This window comes from Vicugna pacos, chromosome 12, assembly GCF_048564905.1.
Source record: "Vicugna pacos chromosome 12, VicPac4, whole genome shotgun sequence".
In the NCBI taxonomy this organism is placed as follows: Eukaryota; Metazoa; Chordata; class Mammalia; order Artiodactyla; family Camelidae; genus Vicugna; species Vicugna pacos.
In genome coordinates, this window is record NC_132998.1 from 56143242 (window position 1) to 56162163 (window position 18922).

General features: G+C 50.9%; 1 protein-coding gene across 1 annotated transcript; it reads right to left on the reverse strand.

Moving 5' to 3' along the window:
• Positions 1–1539: 1539 nt before the first annotated feature.
• On the reverse strand, positions 1540–17099 carry LOC102525550 (apolipoprotein L3-like). Its single transcript, XM_072973943.1, has 4 exons — positions 16980–17099; positions 8427–8535; positions 6400–6520; positions 1540–3322 (listed from the first exon to the last, which is right to left on the reverse strand). The coding sequence occupies exons 2-4, from the start codon at positions 8455–8457 to the stop codon at positions 2461–2463; spliced, it is 1014 nt and encodes a 337-aa protein (XP_072830044.1). The 5' UTR covers positions 8458–8535; positions 16980–17099; the 3' UTR covers positions 1540–2460.
• Positions 17100–18922: the final 1823 nt, after the last annotated feature.

Consider the following 18922-nt stretch of genomic DNA (forward strand, 5'->3'; position numbering starts at 1 on the left):
TGTCCAGGTCCATTTGAGCAGAACCGAATCCATGGGGGTAGAGTCTGGGCGATATTCAGCCAGGAGTGAATGTAAGGGAATTGATCTGGGTGGCCTGGGGTTCCTGAGATGATTCGATAGACTGCTCGCACTGTTGCTAGGTCCAGGGTTCCTCCTGAGGGCCACCCGACTCCAAAGGCCGGCCATTCAAGCTCACACAAAGTCCAGAGCCTGCCAGGGGTCATTTGAACTCTATAGTCTCCTGAGAACCCCTTTTTGCAATTCTTAATCATGCAGCGTAGGGTGGTAAGTTTCGGCTACAAGCCTCCCATTCTGTCAGGATGTTTAAGGATAATAGATCTGTTGCTTTGGGTGTTTCAGAAGGTAGCCTTTATATCTTTTCCTTCTTCACTCCTCAAAACAGCAGAGTTCCCAGAGAGACCGCTCTCTTGCTGGCTCTGAGTCATTTGAAGGCTAATTTGTTCAGGGAGTCTGGGTTCCAGTCACAGCTGATGTTCTGGAGCCCAAGGCCTCAAGCCGTTGCAGGGTCTTCCTCACTTAATCCTCTCTATGTCCTGAACTAACATACGGAGGGTGTGGGACTGACGCCCGAAGGCAAAGCTAATGGGCTAGAAAGGGGACTTCAAAGGCCGGGCGAGCCCAGTCCTGAAGAAATGTGTCTTCTAAACTCAAGTCCTGGGGGTCTGAGGCTGGGCAAAAGGGGCGCTGCTTGAGTCGGTTCAGTAGGGGAACAATAAGTCTCCGGTGTTCTGTGACAGGGCCAGGTAGGAGACTTTCTCAAAGAAATAGCATCCTAGCCTCCAAGGGCACAGGGGGCGTTGACTCATTGGCTGTTTTATGTCCCTTTCCCTCCCAGTATAGCCACCCTGTGCCGGTGTCGCAGACAAGACAAGGGAGGGTTTTCGCTGCATCTGCCTGGCCGCTCCCCTCGCAGGGACGAAGGTGCCTCTGAGCTTTGGCGGGTCAGTGTGAGGCGCTGACTCTGATCAGGACCGTGAGTGACCGATACCGCCCTGAGCCGTATGAGGTCACCACGGAACCGCAGGTTGGGACTCACTCCAACTCCGTAGCAGAATCCTGTGGAGCTTCAAACTCGAGCCTGATCGCGTGTTTCACAGGCCGCTCATTCACTCACACACACACAGAGGTCAACAACAGTCCTCCCGCCAATCCCAGTATCCTGCTTCCTGTGGGAGGGGATCCGCCTCCTCCTCTGTCCACTGGGACAGGACCTGATCCCTCCCGGGGAATCCTACCTTGTCCGGATGGCCACCTGGTGAGTCTGTCTGTCCCTCCAAGGAGTCTGGCTCTGGTCGTAGCCCAGCCACCCAGGGGACCGAGCTGCTGTCATGAAAGTGAACCCGGAATGCCATCGGGTGGCGCCACCTCATTTGCTGCTGGAGTCCCATCCCCCAGTCAGCCAAAACCACCAGTGCAGCGGCTCAAGGGTCCAGTATGATTGAATCTCACTGGGCCCTCCAGAAATATTACAGAAATGACAGACCAGCCAAGAAACAAGCACCGCTCAGAGGGTTGGAGCACTCAGATTTATTACGCCGGCGGACTTAGAGGGGCTTCTGCTCTGAAGCTCTGAGCACCTCCAAGACATGCGCATGAAGTTTTATAAGGTTAATTACAAGCTTGGGGCATTTGGCCAATAGGCATGGAACAGCTTTAGTAGCATCAATTTCATAAAAGCAGAGGCAGGGAGACAGCAAACCAACATTTCAAGGCCACATATGTCTCTCTGGAAATCCAGCTGGCTAGCAAAATACATGAGCAGGGAATCAGCAAACCGATCCTTATTAACTTAAATTTGCGACTTAGCCCAGGAGAACTCAGATCAGCAATCCAACACTTGTTACACTAAGATTTACAACTAGGCATAGCCCGGCTTTTCCTTCACATAATCAAGAAATCACTGCCGAATTCAGATAAACCCTCTGGAAGGCAAAGGTGAATTGATGCTTGAATAGGAGGGCAGGAGACCCTCCAACCAGGGAAGACTATCTTCCGGCAGGGACATCACACCCCGGGAGGGGTGATAGAAGAGCCACTGACACCTCTCCCACAATCCAACAGTCCCAACTCTTTGATTTTCTCCCATTTGCAACTCTTTTGCTTTTGCAGCCTTCTTGTTCCTTGATCCTCCAACCTCTCTCTTTATTCAGGCCCCCAGGTTCTTCTTTGTCCATGATACATGGTTTCTCTCTTCCCCTTACACTCTCGTTCCCCCTCCGCCCTTATTCCAGGCTTTAGGCCCCTTTCTTTTCTTTGACCACATGCATGAACCACTGCCCGGCTGCGCTCAGACCAAGAAATGCAACATTCCTTCACATCCAGGTCCATAAGTTTTTTGGCCCCTTTCCCCCTCTTAAAAGCTACCTCTGCATGTTGGCCACTCACATGCTTCTGCTCCCTGCACTGCTCTGGGTCGGGGGACTGAGGGAGACTCGGACCCTACAGCAGACTCTCGTAGGTCTGAGTGAGCTCCTCCAACCTTCTCTCCAGCTCCAGGGCCCGCTGTCTTAGCCGTTCAGCCGACTCCGTCTTTGCCCCCTCATGCAAGTGCAGTGACTCTTTCACAAGGAAGCCCACATTCAGCAGAAGGGAGACACCTGCACCGGCCATACCAATGACCCGGGCTCCTGTGCTCATTGCCAGAGCTGTGCCTTTAAGAACTTCCTGCACCTGCCTGCTGCTTTGGACTGAGATTTGCCCAGTGGTCAGGAAGCGCTGCACATCTGCTGCTAAGCCAGGGTTGGCTCTGAGCAGCTCGATGGCCTGGATAATCTTTTCAATCTGTAGCACGGCTTGTTTGAGTGTCTCTGCTGCAGAAACAATTTGGGACTGGCGCTGCAGTAGAACCTCCTTGACGATTTTCCATCTGTTGATGGCAGGTGACATTAGGTCATTGGCTTCAGTTTCTGCTGATGACGTGACAACATGTTCCACGACACTGGTGGCCACACTGGTCACGGCAGATGCAGCCCCCAGCCCTAACCCAGTTGCCAAGAGTGCCAGGCTGACCCCCGCTGTCACAGGTGCCAGAGCCAGGCCAGCGATGGCCAGGATGCCAGACGCAACACCAGCAGAGGAGGCTGCCACCTGGGAGATGGTGCAGTCCCTGTGAACCTTGCCCACCTTGTCTGCAAGTGCACGGAGCTTTCCTATGGTTTCCTCAAGCTCTCGTTTTACCTGAGGAAACTTCTTTAAAAACCTCTTCCTATTCAGCTGCTCCTTTAGCAGGCTGTATTTGTTCTTGAGGGCCAAGAGTGTCTTCAGGTCATCCAGGTATTCGCGTACTGCAGCTGACTCTCCCCTGTAACAGTGAAGGTCAAGGGATTAAGAAAGGAACTTTGGAGTTCTCCATAAAACACCCTCAACAAGATTCATCCTGCATAAATCACAGACATTTTACTCTAAACCAAAGAGAAAACACTTTTACAAATGTGAGTTTTTTTGGATCAACATTATGCACATGTTTTGTACATTGTAGAGGCTCCATTTTATTTGTTCAAAGACAGCAGAAAAAAAACATAAGTCATTTTAGGATACTCTTAAGTGGTAGATATTTGGTAAGACACATTCTGACTCAGAGGCAGGTCAGCACTATCACCTCCAAGGTGCTTGTAGAGCGGGACCTCCGCAGATAAACACAGAGAAGTGGGACTGGAGCCAAGAAGACCTCATTCAGAGAAGCTTAGGGTGCAGTGAGGAATCAACCTGCTTTTGCCCTTGGCTAAGGGAAGTGACCCTAAGCCCCTAGAATGTTCTGGCTGATAGGAGTGCCCTGGTTTGCCTGGGCCCCTGGCCGCTGACAGTCTGCCAGGCTGATGTGTGACGGGCCTCAGGGTCATGTGGTGTCAGTCTGACCTCTGGGGGAAGTAGACACGAGGGTGTTGGTCTGACCTCTAGGAGGGGCTGGAGAGTCAGGTCAGCTGGGCGGGCAGCATGTGATTGAGCCCCAGGAGGACCCTGTGCCCTGAGGCTCAGGGTGCCTCAGACTCTCTCCTTGACCAAATTTGGTCAGGCCCTTCTGAGTCCTCTTCTCAACCAGGCCTCCACCTTCCCCTTCCGTGTCCTGTCCCCGATGGCCCCTACAACCCAGTCTCAGCAGGAACCCTGCTAAATCCACGTAGTGAGTCTCCCCCACTCTGAGGTCTGATCACTTTCATACCTGATCAAATTCCTCATCTCCTACCTTTGAAGCATCTGCCCTTGACCTGCCTTTAGCGAGAATCCTGTTAGGATAGTTTAACAGGAATCCCCTCCCCTTGGTGTCTCCTCTCAGTAATTTTCCCTCCACCACGCCTCACTCTGCTCCTTGGCTATAAACTGCCAGTATCTGTGCTGTATTCGGGCTTGAGCCCAGTGTGTCTGCTCTACAGCAATGGGCTCCACACCTGCCACCACTGTCCTGAATGCTGCCTGCCTCATCATATTAAAGACTATCAGGACCATTTTTTTAAACACTGTGTGCATCCCTGGTTGGCAGTGCCCCATGTGCACTGACACACTGCACACAGGACAGTAATGCGTCCTGAGGACAAGAGAAGCTTCATGTTTGAAAGCATCCCAGACTCTGCCCTGTGGCTGCTGGGAACCCGTATCCTTCCCTGTAGTAAACCTGACCTGAGAGTGTGCCAGCTGTCAGGGAGTTCTGTGCATCCTTCTCAGGAATTCTCCAACCAGAGGGTGCTTTGAGGCATCCTCCAAATTTGTCATTGCTCTCAAGTGTAAGGATAGTCTGGGGACTGTGCACTCAGACTTTGCATTCTGGATAACACCGCATACATAGAATTTGTTTTAAGACCAAAACTCACAGCTAGAGGGGTCCTCAGGGATCGATTCCCTGACCTATGCCCTCTTCCAAGCCTGATGCCCTGTATCCATCCAGTTGAAGGTCACTGGGTTCAACCACTTCCCCAACTGACTGGGAATCAGGAGAGGGGCTATTAACCCTGGTTCCCCCTGGACTCTCCAGCCCACCTCACTGACTCCCAACCCACCACCCTGTACCCCTGAGCTCTCAGGTGTCACCAGCCTAACTCAAGCTTAGCTGGGGCAGCTTCATTTGCGTGCACCCCAAGGCCATGTGCAACTCGATGGACCCTCTAAAGGATTCAAAAGACTTTATGAAACATCCATATGAACTGTAATACTGAAAGGCCTGCATTTGGACGTGTTGGAAGGTGAAGTATATCCTGTTTGGTGGGGACTTGACAGTCTCCTCAGAATCACGCAAATCACACAAAATTGGCAGCCCCTGATTCTGACAATGGAGTCATCACTAAGCCACACCACATTCAGACTTGTCAGGCTACTCTATGTGAAATAGAAGAGGGTCCCACATGGCAGTGGAGACCCCCTGGACCCCAGGCAGGGTGTGGAGGACACAGTCACCCTGGGCCCTCAATGCCCAGCATCAGCTGATCGAGTCAGGGAGGGAAGAACTGTCCCCTCTCCCACTCATGGCAACTCTGATAGCATCACAGCCCCTTCAGCTTTGTGTTCTAGGGGTCACTCCCCTCACTCTGGTCCTGGCCCTTTGCCAACACATTCTACTAGTTCCCCCACCTGAACCTCTCTCTCCATCCTGAGCCTTGGGTCTGACCCTGGTCCAGGCCCCCCTGGACCTTTGCACGACATGCCTACACTTGGTTCCCCACCTGTGACCCCGTGGTTCACTCTAAAGCCATCACCACAGTCCATCAGATTGAACTGCATCTCCCTTTGTATAAATGACAAATCTGAGATCCAGGACATAAGCCCAGAGTCCTACAGTTGAGTCAGGATAGAGCCAGGACCCAGCTCAACTCCATCCAATTCCACCCTGGCCTCTCCACCCTAGGGGCCCAGGGTCCTGCAGTGTCTGCACAATTGCTAAGATGGGGATACCAGGGCTCCAGTCAGAAAGAACCCCCAGGACACAAACTGACGCTGTCAGCAGCTTTCTGACTCATCCCAAAGGAAGTCCTGCTCGGTTCTCATCTCCAGGAACAAGATCCTTGGCCCCGATCTCTTCCCAAAAAGCTTTTTTAAAGTTAACATGGGTGGAGCACCTACTACAAGTCAGCCATTATACTAAGCCCTTGGCGTGTATTATCTCAGTTTCCTCACAATAACATTGAACAGATGAAGAAACCAAGGCAGAGAGTAGTTAAGTAACTTGTCCGAGGTCAATAACCTGCCCCTTCCTTGCAGTTTCATCTCTTCTCAACCTGAGGCCGTTCACCGCCAGCAAATGACACGGAGGAAAAGTTCCTCATGGATTATTGAGAAGAAAATCCTCGATCCCAACCCTAGGATACTGCCTGGAGGAGGTGTGCCTTCCAGGAGGAACCTAGCCACGGTGGGGGCTTAAGGTGACATTCCTGGGGCACCCACACAAGTCACCTTGATAAATTTTCCTCATCCTCAAATCTATTTAGGACTTCAGTCAGCAGGTGTAGGAGTTCCTCGCTCTTCAATATGTTCCAGAGGCACTCAATGACAGTCTCAAAAAACCACTCCTTATCTAGATGGAAAGAAAAAAGAATAAAATTAGCCAAAATTGCAGTGCAACACGATTTGTCTTCAGCACAAAGTGGTCACAGTTCATCTTCCTGAGCACTGTTCCCCTGGGTACTGTTGATGGAGTCACCCGGTGCTTTGGGCAGGACTGGGCCCTCCGCAATTTCATATGTGCAAACCCTGACCCCGCACGTGACTGAATTTAAAATTAGGACATTTCAGGAAATAATTATGGTTAAATGAGGTCTTAAGTGTGGGGCCCTAAGCCAGTAAGGCGGTGTCCTTATTAGAAGAGGAAGTGGTGCCAGTCCAGCTCTCTCTCCACACTGAGAAAGGGCTGTGTGAGAACAAGACCAGAAGGCAGCAGGCACTGACACCCAGGACAAGAGGTCTCACCAGGACCCAACCCTACCTGCTCTTGCTAGTGAGCGCAGTAGTGTATACAGAAGTAGAAATATAAGGATCTGCGCCCGAAACTTACTTAAACCGATGTTACTTTAATTTTTAAAAGTCTCAGAATCCACAGCTTTGAGTAAAAGTACCAGGTGAGAGACTCCTCCCGCGAGTCACAGATGCCAGACCAGGCGGGGAGGGGCTTCCTCAGGGGCATGAGGGGCGGGACCTCAGTTCTGAGCCTGTGGTCCATCCCTGTCACCTCTCTTTCCCCCAGGCTGCTCCCAGGGGCACAGCTCCCACTGGCTCCACTGAGCCCAGCTGGCCCGTTTATACACAGGAGACCGTCTTGTTTCTGAGGAGAGCTGATCCTCAGGGCTCCCGCAGCCCGGCCTCCCTCACGGGCCCCAGAGCTGGCTGGGGGGCCCCTGGCTTTTACTCTGCGCCCCCTCCCTTATGTTTCCACTGGGCCACTTTGCTCTCCTGGGCAGCCTCTGGGACAGAGTGATTTAGTTGCTTAGCAGTGCAGTGATGGGGGCAAAGCGGTCCTGAGAAAACAGGAGTCAAGGAAACACAGTGATGATTTCGGTGCATGGAGGGTTGCTCAGTTCTTTCTCTTTCCTGCGTCACTAAGGGTGAAAGGAAACCAGGGCTTCCGTGGGGGGAGCTCCCAGCACTGAATCTGTGTGTTGACTGATTGGGGTGAGGCGGGTGGGGAAATGCCTGAGCGCCTGGGTGTCTGCAGGGGGATCTGAGGGCAAAGGAATCACTACCTGCCTGAGGCAGTCCCGCCTGGTTAACAGGTGCCCTGAGGGAACCTTCGGGGTGGGAGGTGAGAATTCTGGGGTGCAGGTAGGTTCCACCCACGACAAACAGGGACAGCAACAATACTCAGGAGGACCTGCTCCGGGGCAGGCACTGGACCAGCCACAGACCTACGTTATATTTGATCCTCAGAACAACATGAGGGAATATCATTCCCATTTTACAGGGGATGTCAGGGAAGGCGCACCAGGTCACACAGGTGGCAGGTGGCAAAGGCCAGACTGGGATTCCATTCAAGGGTCCACTGACCCTGGCAGAGTGGTGGGGCTGGCAGCAGAGCTGGAGGAAAGGGTTTTGATTGGTAACTGCCCAGGGTTTGGGAACCCAGGACAAAAGGAGAGGGCGGAGAAGCCTCCAGGGTTGCTGGTCTACCTCCTCTCTCTGCACCTGCCTGGCTTCAGGATGCCCCACGCTACTCACACTTCCTTCCCAGGGCTTCCCCTGTCCCACTCATAGTATCTGTTGTCTGGTGGGGAAGAGAGGGAGCCAGCACCTTAGCTGAGGCCCCCTGAGGAGAAGGCCCAGAAAGAGGCTTTGAGGAAAGATCCCTTTGGTGTGAGGGATAGGGCTTCAAGGATGCTTGTGAACCCCTTCTTGGGTCTTGATTCCTCTGTAGGTTAACTCAGCCTGGAAACACCGCCCTCATTCTAGGGCACAAGGAGGAAGCAGCCAGAGAAGGGGCAGCTGAGTACCTAGGCAGTAAAGGAGGCCTACTGATGTCATGGTGCCAGCAGCGGGGTGTCAGCGCCGTCACTTCAGCTCACCAATCTGCATCAGGCTCGAAGGAGGTGTGGCTTCACCCTTGGGGAAGAGAAGACAGATTGTGGACTGGAACATGAGTGAGCCCTGGCAACAGGGAGCAGCGAAGGGACAGGTCTCTGTCTATTCCCCCATGATGGCCACCAGCGCCACAGTGGACTCAACCCAACGTCTTTCTCTGTCTACTGGGCTGTGCTGGTGGCTCTTCAGGGAAAGTTCCTCACATCGTGCAGCTTCCTCCCAGCCAAGTCAGAGTCCTGTTGTCGTGCTGTCGTGTTGGGGCCCAAGGAGAGGTTATTCAGACAATAGATGAGAACCTGGGAAGTTGCAGAAGCAATAAATCCAAACACAGAAGAAAAGATAGGAAGGGAATACTCTGCAAATTACGTGAGGGTGGGAGCAGCTGTGGTAACTACTTGGTAATAGTTAATATTGCTCCAGGGTCTATGACGTGCAGAACTGCAGAAACTCACCTAAACTGAGCTTAGCCCAAGTTTTCCCACTGGTGCTGCAGCCCGAACTTGAACCCAAGGCTTTCTGACCCAGATCCCCCAGTTATGATGACTGTGCTCTACTCCCTTTAATGACCGATAACATTTATTCATGGATATATGCTTATTGGTAAATGACTCTTCTTATTCTTAAACTGTCTTTTTTATATGAACTTACTTTACTAGGATATAAATTACCTGCAGCAAAGGGCACAAGTCTTCAGGGTACACCTGGATTAGATTTACCTATGTTAATTCTGTAACCAGCAGCCACATCAAGAAATCAAGCATCCCAGCAGCTCCTCCAAATTCTCCTGTTCCTTCTTCCCAGGCAGTATTGTGCCACCCAAAGGTAATCGCAATGCTCACTTCTACCACACTGCATTAACTTGCCTGTTTTTAACTTTTATAGAAATGGGGTCACACAGTGTACACTCTTCTCCGAGGTATTCTATTTGATGAATTCACTACCTTTTATTGATCTGTTCCCTGAATAGATATCTGAGGTGCTTCAGTTTGGGGGCTATTATAAATAAAGCTGCCATGGAAATGCTGGTGCAGATCTTTTGTGTGGACTTGTGCACTGTTTCTGCTGGATATTTCCCCGGAAGTGGGCCTGCTAGCTCCCAAGGTACCTACAACACTGGGGCACACACTGGTAGACAGTTTTCCAAAGCGGTTGTACTTACTGCTTTCTGCATCTCTGAGCTATTCCCACAGTTACGCTGGGTGTTAGTTTTCATGTGTCTGTATCCCAGTTCCCCTGGAGCTCCTTGAGCAGAGGTTCGTATGTGATCAATACATAGATTCGACTTATAATTAAATATTTATAGTACTTATGAGAAAAAATTGAAATGCATTCATACAGCATGGTGGGGGAGAGGGGGTTAGGAATCTTATTTTTACAACTTGCTTTCGTTTAATTGATGTATAGTTGATTTACAATGTTAGTTTCAGGAGTACAGAAAAGCGACTCTGTTGTACATACACATACATAGATGTCCATATTTTCAGATTCTTTTCCATTATGAGACAGTAGAGAAGGGGTCAGCGCACAGCCACTCAAGGAATGACAGCAACAAAAATTGTGGAAGATTCACCTTCTACTTGGCCTTGAGGATTAAGTGGTTTAACTTCTAGCTGACCTTGATCTTCTTTATGTGCTCATTGTAACAGCCTAGTCAAATAACATGCACGCAAGTGCCATGAGAGCCCCAAGGCTAACCGCAAAAGGCCAAAGAATGGGCGGTGGCCCAGCCCCTGGGAATCCCAGCCTCTTCCCCAGGGCAGTTGGATTGATCCCACCTGTAGGCATGGGAAGCTACTGAGATCATAAAAAGTGACAACACCACGCCTACTGGCCCTCCATGCTCTCTCTCCCCTTTGGAGACAGCCCGCACTCTGTCTATGGAGTGTGTGCCTACTTTTTTTTAACCTGAGTACCCGATTCATACATCTCTTTCCTTGCCTTTCTCTTGCCTTGCACACCATGCAGTACATAGCTCTCTAAATAAATCTACCTTTATGAGCGGTGGCTCCCACTTGAATACTTTCCTGTGCGAAGCCAAGGACCCACACTTGGCGGAACACGTCCCAGGGGCTCAATGGTGACCTGGGACTCGGCCCTCCTCACGTCCCACATCTGATTTTCTGCATCAATTATACCTTTGGAGTTTGGGATTAATAGAAACAGATTACTAAGTATATAATTGATAAACAACAAGGACCTCTTCTACAGCAGAGGGAACTGTATTCAGTTTTTTGTAAGAAGCTATAATTGAAAAGAATCCAAAATTATGTCTTGTTCACTGTGCTGAAGTTTCCGCCTGGATAAATTTCTTGGTGCTACAGTTTTCCAAACCCATGCCCTACTTCCTTTGCAAGGTCCTTCATATCGCAAGGACCTGGGGTCCCACCGGACCAGGTGCAATCCCTGCGGCCTCGCCCTGGGCTGCTCAGAGCCACTGAGGGTGCCCGGTGCTATCAGTTGTCCTCCCCTAACTGTGGAGCTTCGGCTTCTAATTCTTTAGGGAAATAATAGTGCAAAGGACAGTCTTCTTGTATAAACTTTGCCTGCATTTGAGATTATTTCTTTAAGCTATTTCTAGAAATAGAATGACTGGGTCAGAGGGTTGCACATCTAAAGATTTTTCATTTTGAGACACTTACACAAAAAAGTTGTGCCAATTTTTATTCACATTCAAAATATAGGATATTGTCCATCCTGTGTCTCACCAGTTCATTATTTTTTTTAAGGCAGATCTTTACATAAGACAGAAGTCTTTTTTTCTGTTTGTGGCTGTCTTGCCATGGGACGTGAGGAAAGAAAGCAAATGTTGATGACATTTCGGCAATTTTTAAGATGGCAAAATGGCAGTTCTCAACTACCCCTCCTGGGCCCTGACTGAAATGAGGGTAAAGGTCCTGACAGGTGTAATGAGAGCCCAGGATAAGGCTGGCTGTGTTTGTGGTCTTTGCTCTGCACCGCTCCTTCCCCTGGAAGGCCTCCCCCTCCTCACCACCTGACAGGTCACCTGTCCTGGAGGCCCCGCCCCCAGGCCCCGCCCCTGCTGCTGCCCCAGGGGCTCTCCCTGCTCCCCTTGCAGGTTGGGCTTTCCTAGTTGTGCTTCTGTTTGTGTTGAGTTTCTCCACTGCACCTCCTGCTCCAGGGCCTCAGGGGCACCTTCTGGGGCGCAGCCAGGCTAAAATATGGGTGGTGGGACCCAGCACTTAGACAGGAAGCAACCAGCTCCTCCATGCAATAGCACAACCCCTGTCTCACATGTGGTCGAGTAATTTCCTGTGTTTTTCTTGTGTGTCTTGATGGAAAGCTGTTTCTGGCAAAGAACAGATAAGAGTGGCACAGATGTCACACAAGCTGCCTCACAGAATAGACTTTTGGGAGCTCTATCACACTTCTGAGTGTTTGCATTTGCAGGCATCGCCCACTTTCCAAAAGATTACTCAACTTTGTAAGACCTAAATGCTCTGGGTTCTAAGCCAACTAGGTTTACAAAAGGTTTCCCACTTCAGTCTGTCCAATTTCACGTAGAAAGCAGCACCTGTATTTCCTCATGTCTCCTTACTCCTGCCACGATATTTTTATAGGAGGAGAAAGAAGAATAGAGAACTGTGGAAAAAAGATGGGTTCCAGCTTAAGTCTCAGTAATGCCCAAGCCTTGAGAAGGGCATTCCCAAACCTGTGCTCTGCCAGGGTGGCCAGACCTGGTCTGGGTGTCCAACCAGGATACCTCCATCCCCTTAACACCGGGTCCCCTAACTTATACTAGGGACTTTGTGGGGAGGAGAGAGGGGTCACTTCCTGTCTGCACTTCAGGCCCCGTTGAAGGCACAAAAAAGGGTGTGTTGCTTTGTGACTGTGGTAGTTTCCTGTTAAATATACCCTGCTTGAAGGAGAGAAAGAAGAGGACGCTAGAGAAAGGGAGGAGGGGGAGGGGGAGGGAGCAGGGGGAGGGAGGAGGAGGAGCAAGAAGCAGCAAAATGCTTCTAAGCAATCAACAGTCAGTCCTAAAGGGATCTAAATGTAAACAGGAAAGAAAAAACTAGCAACATACTGGAAGAAATATCAAAAATAACATTACTTTAAAACAATTAAGAAAAACTAAATAATAATAATAATAACATTCCTTTGAGAAAATCTTTCTACTCAAGAGACAAATACCAGAACCCATAGAAGAAAGTCCAAGCTATTTGACATTAAAAATGAAAAATTGCAAACGATGCCATGAACCGGGTCTGAATATGATGCGAGACCAGGAGGTACTGTGCACAATACTTGCAGTGGGTGGAGGGAAAGCTCCACACCGCACGGAGAGCCAGTAAATCCACATGAAAGACTGAAACCAATATTTAAAATATGGGGACCTTTGAGAAAGTGGAGGAAATTGTTGGGCTTCACCATTCTGTTTCTGCCCTGCAGAAAATAGACTTTGTCCGTTGAGGATACGCTTGCGTCGCTCTTACGTACAAGTGTGCCGGCTACCAGAAATCCCGTTGCACCGGCATGACTTTATATTGACTGTGGGTTGCAGAACTTAATTAAATATCCTTATGAGCCGTGGCCTGGTTATCATAAGTGGCCCCTGATAAGCATGCAGATTGGAGCCCAGAGGTCCACGGACTGGATAAACAGTCTCACAGTCGCACATGTGGATGGCCCCTAGACTCAAACTGAGGTGAGCTTTAAGCAGGTCTTCACTCAGAGACATGAGGAGAGATCGCCCCCTTTGGAGACCCCAAAGATCTAATGCTTATAATATCAGATTCAGCTTACCCCCAGAATCACAAGAGATGTCACCCAGGACCGCTACAGCTCCAGTGTCAGGGCCAAGTCCAAAATCTTTGGTCCACAGTGATTTAAGCCACTGTGAAGGCAATGCCAACTCACTGGGATAATTACCTGAAAATTGCTCAGGAAAGTGTGTGGCACATGCCACCAGCATCACCTGGTGGGGACTGGAAGTGTTAGGAGGAAGAGGCACAGGGCCACCGCCCCCACTGACCCCTGCCTCACCCCGTCTCTCCATCACGTGGGGAGGTGTGTGTGGCTCCGACGTCCTGGACATTAGGAGTTGTGTGTTCCAGAACAGGGACCCACCTCCACCTGCCTGTTGTCCCTTTGTAGAAGGACAGTGGGAGTTGGTAGGAAGCTTCCAACTGAGCATGTGACAATGGGGACTTTAGAGATCACCCATTAGCTAGCAGAGACAGGGACTTCAGGCAGCAGAGCACAGGAAATTGCCCTCCACGCTGACCTCACTGGTGACCTCATGGGAACGGGTTTCGGCCCCTCGTTGCCAGGCTGCCAGCATCACTCACTGGACAGTCCTATTGGTCTCTTGTCAGGGGGGAAAATCGGGCCCTGAGTGAGTCATCTGTTGCAACCACAGGAAGGTTCAGAGGTAAGGCTAAAAATGACAAATACAATCAGCCCATCATTTTAATACTTTTATGTTGAAGTCAAGACAAATATGTGTTCATTTCCGTGTACTGCTAATGTTGAAGAGAAGCGGCCGCATCCTCAGTGATAACAGCAGATTTCGGATTCTAACTTACAACAGGGAATGGAGTAACTGATTTGGATGAGCGACTTTACACTGAAAGGCACTCAGCTGGTTACTAGGATGTTGTAAATGAGCTTTTCCCAGAGAGAAGAGCCTCAAGGTCATCAGACCCCAAACCAGGAGGGCGAGGGGTGGGGGTTGGTGGAGAGGAGGCTGTGACAGCCACACCAGCGGGCATCTCCGGGACGTATGCAGGGGCGGCCACCAACCTGTATCCTCCTGGCAGTTAGGACACTGAAGAGTTCCTCGTCTGATGTCCCAGTTGTGCCTAAACACGGCCTTAAAAATAACAGCATCCAGTCTCTGGCTCAAACATTATGACAGTGACTCAAACAATTCAATACAGAACTTCCATATGATCCAGCAATTCCACTTCTGGGTTTAGATTCTGGAGATATGAAAGCAGAGCCTTTTTTTTCTTTTTAAGAGGCATTTTCTGTTTTGGTTAGGAGGTAATTAGGTTTATTTATTCACTTAATGGGGGCAGATAGGACTGAACCCAGGACCTCACCCATGCCACGCACGCACTCCCCCACTGAGCTGTACCCTCCCCACTGAAACCAGAGTCTTCAACAGACACTTGTAACTAGTGTTCCTGGCAGCATAATTCACAAAGGCCAAAAGTTAGAAGCAACCCAAATTTCTATCAATGGATGAAGAAGAAAAAAATGTGGTCTATACATACAGTGGAATATGATTCACATGAAAAATAAAGGGAATGCGGACATGCGGTACAACGTGGGGGAAAATGAAGAACATTACGCTCAGTGCAAGGAAACAGCCACTAAGGGACAAAGACCATATTATTCTCCACGTATGAGGCACCCAGGTTAAACCAATTCCTAGAGACTAAAGGTAGGGGAAAAAAAGTAAAATGGGAGTTCCCAGGGACTGTGAGAGGGGGGAGGAGCAGTGTTTTGGGGACAAAGTCTCGATTTTACAAGATGAAAGAGCCGTGGATCTATGGATGGCGGTGACGGTGGCACAACCTTCTGAATGTATTTACCCCGCAGCTGCACACTTTGAAACTGCTAAGGTGGTAAATGAGAGGTCACGCATATCTTACTTCATGAACCAGGGAATTTGGAAAAAGAAGCCAGTCATAGCTCACGGTGAAAAAGAATGCGACAATGACTATATGTACATTCATGTATAACTGAAAAATTGTCCGTTACACTAGGAACTGACCCAACATTGTAAACTCACTATAACTCAACAACAACAACGAAAAAGAAGCCGCTCATACACGGACAAACACGGATTCCTCTCAAACGCGGTCCATACGGTACCAGGTTCCTGAGGCCGGGGAGGGCAGTGGTGCTTCCCAGGGATGGAGGGCAGAGGGATGTGGAGTTAGTGTTTCATGAGGATTGAGTTTCAGGTTTGGGAGATGTAAACATTCTGTGACTGCATGGTGCTGCTGGGCTCCCAAGAATGTGAACGCCCTTAATGTCACTGAACTGGACACTTAAAAAAGGTGAAATGTGAAATTTTGTTTGGTATATTTTACCACAACTACATTTGTAAAACAAAAATCCTTAACCCAGCCTTTGGGGAAAACCACAACAGCACCTGAACCCTTTACCATCTGAAAGCATCTTCACACCCAGGACCGCATTTGCTGCAGCGGCCCTGAGATGGGAACAGTTACTGTCCTCTGCTTCACGAGGGGAGACTCAGATTCAGACCTGCCCCAACCCTGGGAAGCTGGGCTGGGCTCTGATTCTTATTCTGCTCTGTTGTGTGGACTTTGCCATTTCTCCAGAGGGAGAGAAATCCTGAAACCCTAGAGTATTCCCTAAATCCTCTCTGAAACCTAGTTATTAAAGAAAAGGGCGCACTGAGCAGAAGCATGAATGTCCATGTTAAAGATTAAACGTCCCCCGCCCTGGGACGCCCGTGCTGGTCCTCCCTGGGTGATGGGCCGCCCTTCCCAGGTGCCAAGGCCACACTGACTCGCTGTGGACGGGCTGCTCTGATGTGTTCTGTGAAACCTTGAAGGAACGCTTCCCTGAGTTGGTTGATGTTCTTTGTTCGGACAAGACATAAAACTGTACTGAAAACCATGCTTCTCCAGAGCGCTTGCTCAGAGCTCCCTGAGAGGCTGCCTTCTGTGGTGTAGTTCTCAGTTTGGCTTAAAGAAAATTCTTTTGTGTTCCTATTTTATGTCACTTAATGATTATTTTCATTGACACAAGTCTACAGATGGGAATTCTGTCCTAATACTGCAAAACAGGAATCATGCTGTGGGAATGTGCAGGGGGCCCGGCTCTTTTCCTCCTCCGGGCCTCCTTCCTCACAGCCCACCTCCTACAGCTCCCACCTCACACAGTCCTGAGGGAGTGCCCGGGGCACCTGGGAATGAAACTCCCTGCCGACTGACCGCTTGGTCCCCTGTCCTCCCACCTCAGGCGTCAGTTTCCCTCTAGGGCACTGAGCAGGCACTCAGAGACAGGATGAGTGGAAAGACCTTGATTCCTTGTATCTCAGAAATAATCCTTGGCCCCCTGAGCCTCAGCGCAGAACCATGCGGGTGGCCTCGCTGTGGCCTGGCCACAAAGACAAGGGACTCTGACTCCCCCTCCTCCTCATTCTCTGCTTCCTCCAAATTTCTCAAAGTACTGAGTCCCCAACATCCACCTTCCTTCTGTTGTCACCACTCACGTCTCAGCCTCCTGAGCCGTTGTCACCGTCCCTCTGCTCTGTTTGGGGCCAAGGGGGCAGGAGGAAGAGGTCACACCCACCTGCCTCCACATGCAGGCTCTGCCCTGCTTGCCCTGTGGTCCCGGGCCCCTCACCTCATCTCCCTGAGCTTCACATTCCCTTCTTCTCCAAAACAGTCACAATTAAGTTGTGACCTGCACCCTCTTCTCAGAGAGACATGGTGAGGATGGGGAGATGGTCTGCTTACCCAGGAGTCTCCCTCTGGCTGAGTGCGACCCAGACCCAGATGTTGTCAGCTGCGTGGATCCAGTCACCAGCTGTGCGTCTGAGGAATAACCAGCCTCCTCTGGGCCCAGACGTACCCCAGAATCAAAAGGGAAAGTGAAAGCGCTGGATCCTGATTTACTCACAGGAGAGACTCAGCCTCCCAGGCCCCACCCTCAGCTTCTCCCTCCCTCCCTGCTGACTTCTTAGAAAAACCACACCAGATCTGACATTCCACATCCTTCTAGCTTCAGTCCATCCTGCCTCAGTCTCTGTATAGGACCACCTGCCACCAACAGACCGGGAAGCCCAGGGCAAATCACTCCTTGACCCCACGGGCTTCCTCCCAGGCCCCTCTGCCCTCTCCACCCACTACACTCCCCAGCCCACCTGCTTTATAGACCTTCATGCCACGAGGACACGGCACAGACCCCGAACATACCAGAAGCTCCCTGTGCACCTGTCATAATTCTGCTGCTGATTACCACTCTCATGCGGGTTCTAAGCGTTGGCTCACTCAGGTCTTTCTGCCAGAACACCTGCTCCTACACCTGGAAAAGTCAGGCTCCTGCTCCACAGCATCACTTCCTCTGAGAAGTCCTCTAGGAGCTTCCCCTGCAGATTCCCCGGCTCTGCTCCCACGAGACATGGGAGAGGGTCCCAAGCACAACCCTCAGCCAGTGTGTCCATGCCCTCCACTTCTTGTTCACATCCCTCTCAACCTGGCCCTGCTGACAAGGACAGCACCGATGCCTTGGGTTCCACTGACCCACCCGAGGCGCCCCATCCTTGGTGGTCAGTGCCATTTGGATGGCTGCAGAGGGTTGGGGGAAGGGCTGAGGGCACAGTGGTTTTTTTTCCCCAGCTCATTTCCACTGGACAACAAATCTTTTTCTCTGCAAATGGAGGATGCTTACCAGAGGGCCAGTGTCCTGGCAACTCAGAAAAGTCTAAAACAGAAAGCCAGCCCTATTTCCTGTTTGGTTCCCCAGCAAAGAGCCTCTGAGGATGGAGGCATGAGGGTGTGATGGGTGCTGTCCTGGCACATACATACCATTTCCTGTTTAACCCTATGAACTGTCAGCCCCTCCTCCCTGATAACCAAAATGAGAAGTAAATGCCCCACAGCTTGTAAGTCATACAGCTGGGCTGTGGTCTCACTTTTCGGCTTTGGTGCCTGGAGCAGGGCCTAGGGGGCCTGGAGCCCACAGAGAGCCTGACCTTCCATCAGGGCCGCTTCATCCCAGGAAACATCCCTGGGGCCTCATGGCCACCTGCCCCAGCACTTGAGGAAGGGGCAGAAGAGTGACGGGTATGAGTCCACGAGGACCACACACTACAGTTTGGTCTTAAATCAGTCCAGAACCCAGGCCAGGAATCTGATTGGATTTTGCACATAAGGAAGCAGTTGGGGAGGGGAGAGGCAGGGGCTTTCTGCCAGCAACTCAGGGGCTTCTGTTTGGCGGGAGAACAGCAGCAGGTGACGTCTGATAAAAGTCCATTTGAACAAATTCCACAGAATCACACTCCATCCCTGGGTGCTCACAGCCCAGGCTGGAATGGGTGTCCATGGGCACAGACACAGAGGGGCTCAGGGGACACATGTGCCGGGACCTGGCCCGCTGTCCTGCAGCAGGGGGCCCCTGAATCCCACGGGAGCTGCTTGGGGCTCGAGGACGGCCTCCTCCCCCAGAGCAGAGGGCACTAGAGACCCCACCCAAGGACGGCCCTTCCCAGGCAGGCGTCCTCGGCCACGTTCCTGGGCCCTGGGGCCACGTCCTCGTGTTCTCAGGGGGTGACAGCACCCAGCTCACCAAGATTCTGTGAAGACCGACTGCGGGAACCCAGGTGACAGTGTCTAACAGGGTGAGGGCCCAGCCCAGCCCCACAGGACTGAATGCTCCCATCGCTCAGAGGAACACTGAG

What these genes read in the sequence shown, in the direction of transcription:
- LOC102525550 (XM_072973943.1), bottom strand. Translation starts at nt 8,457, where the DNA reads ATGACATCAGTAGGCCTCCTTTACTGCCTAG. An exon ending in AGGCCTCCTTTACTGCCTAG is followed by an intron (nt 6,521 to 8,426) that starts GTACTCAGCTGC and finishes CTTTCCATCTAG; the next exon opens with ATAAGGAGTGGTTTTTTGAG. An exon ending in GATGAGGAAAATTTATCAAG is followed by an intron (nt 3,323 to 6,399) that starts GTGACTTGTGTG and finishes TCACTGTTACAG; the next exon opens with GGGAGAGTCAGCTGCAGTAC.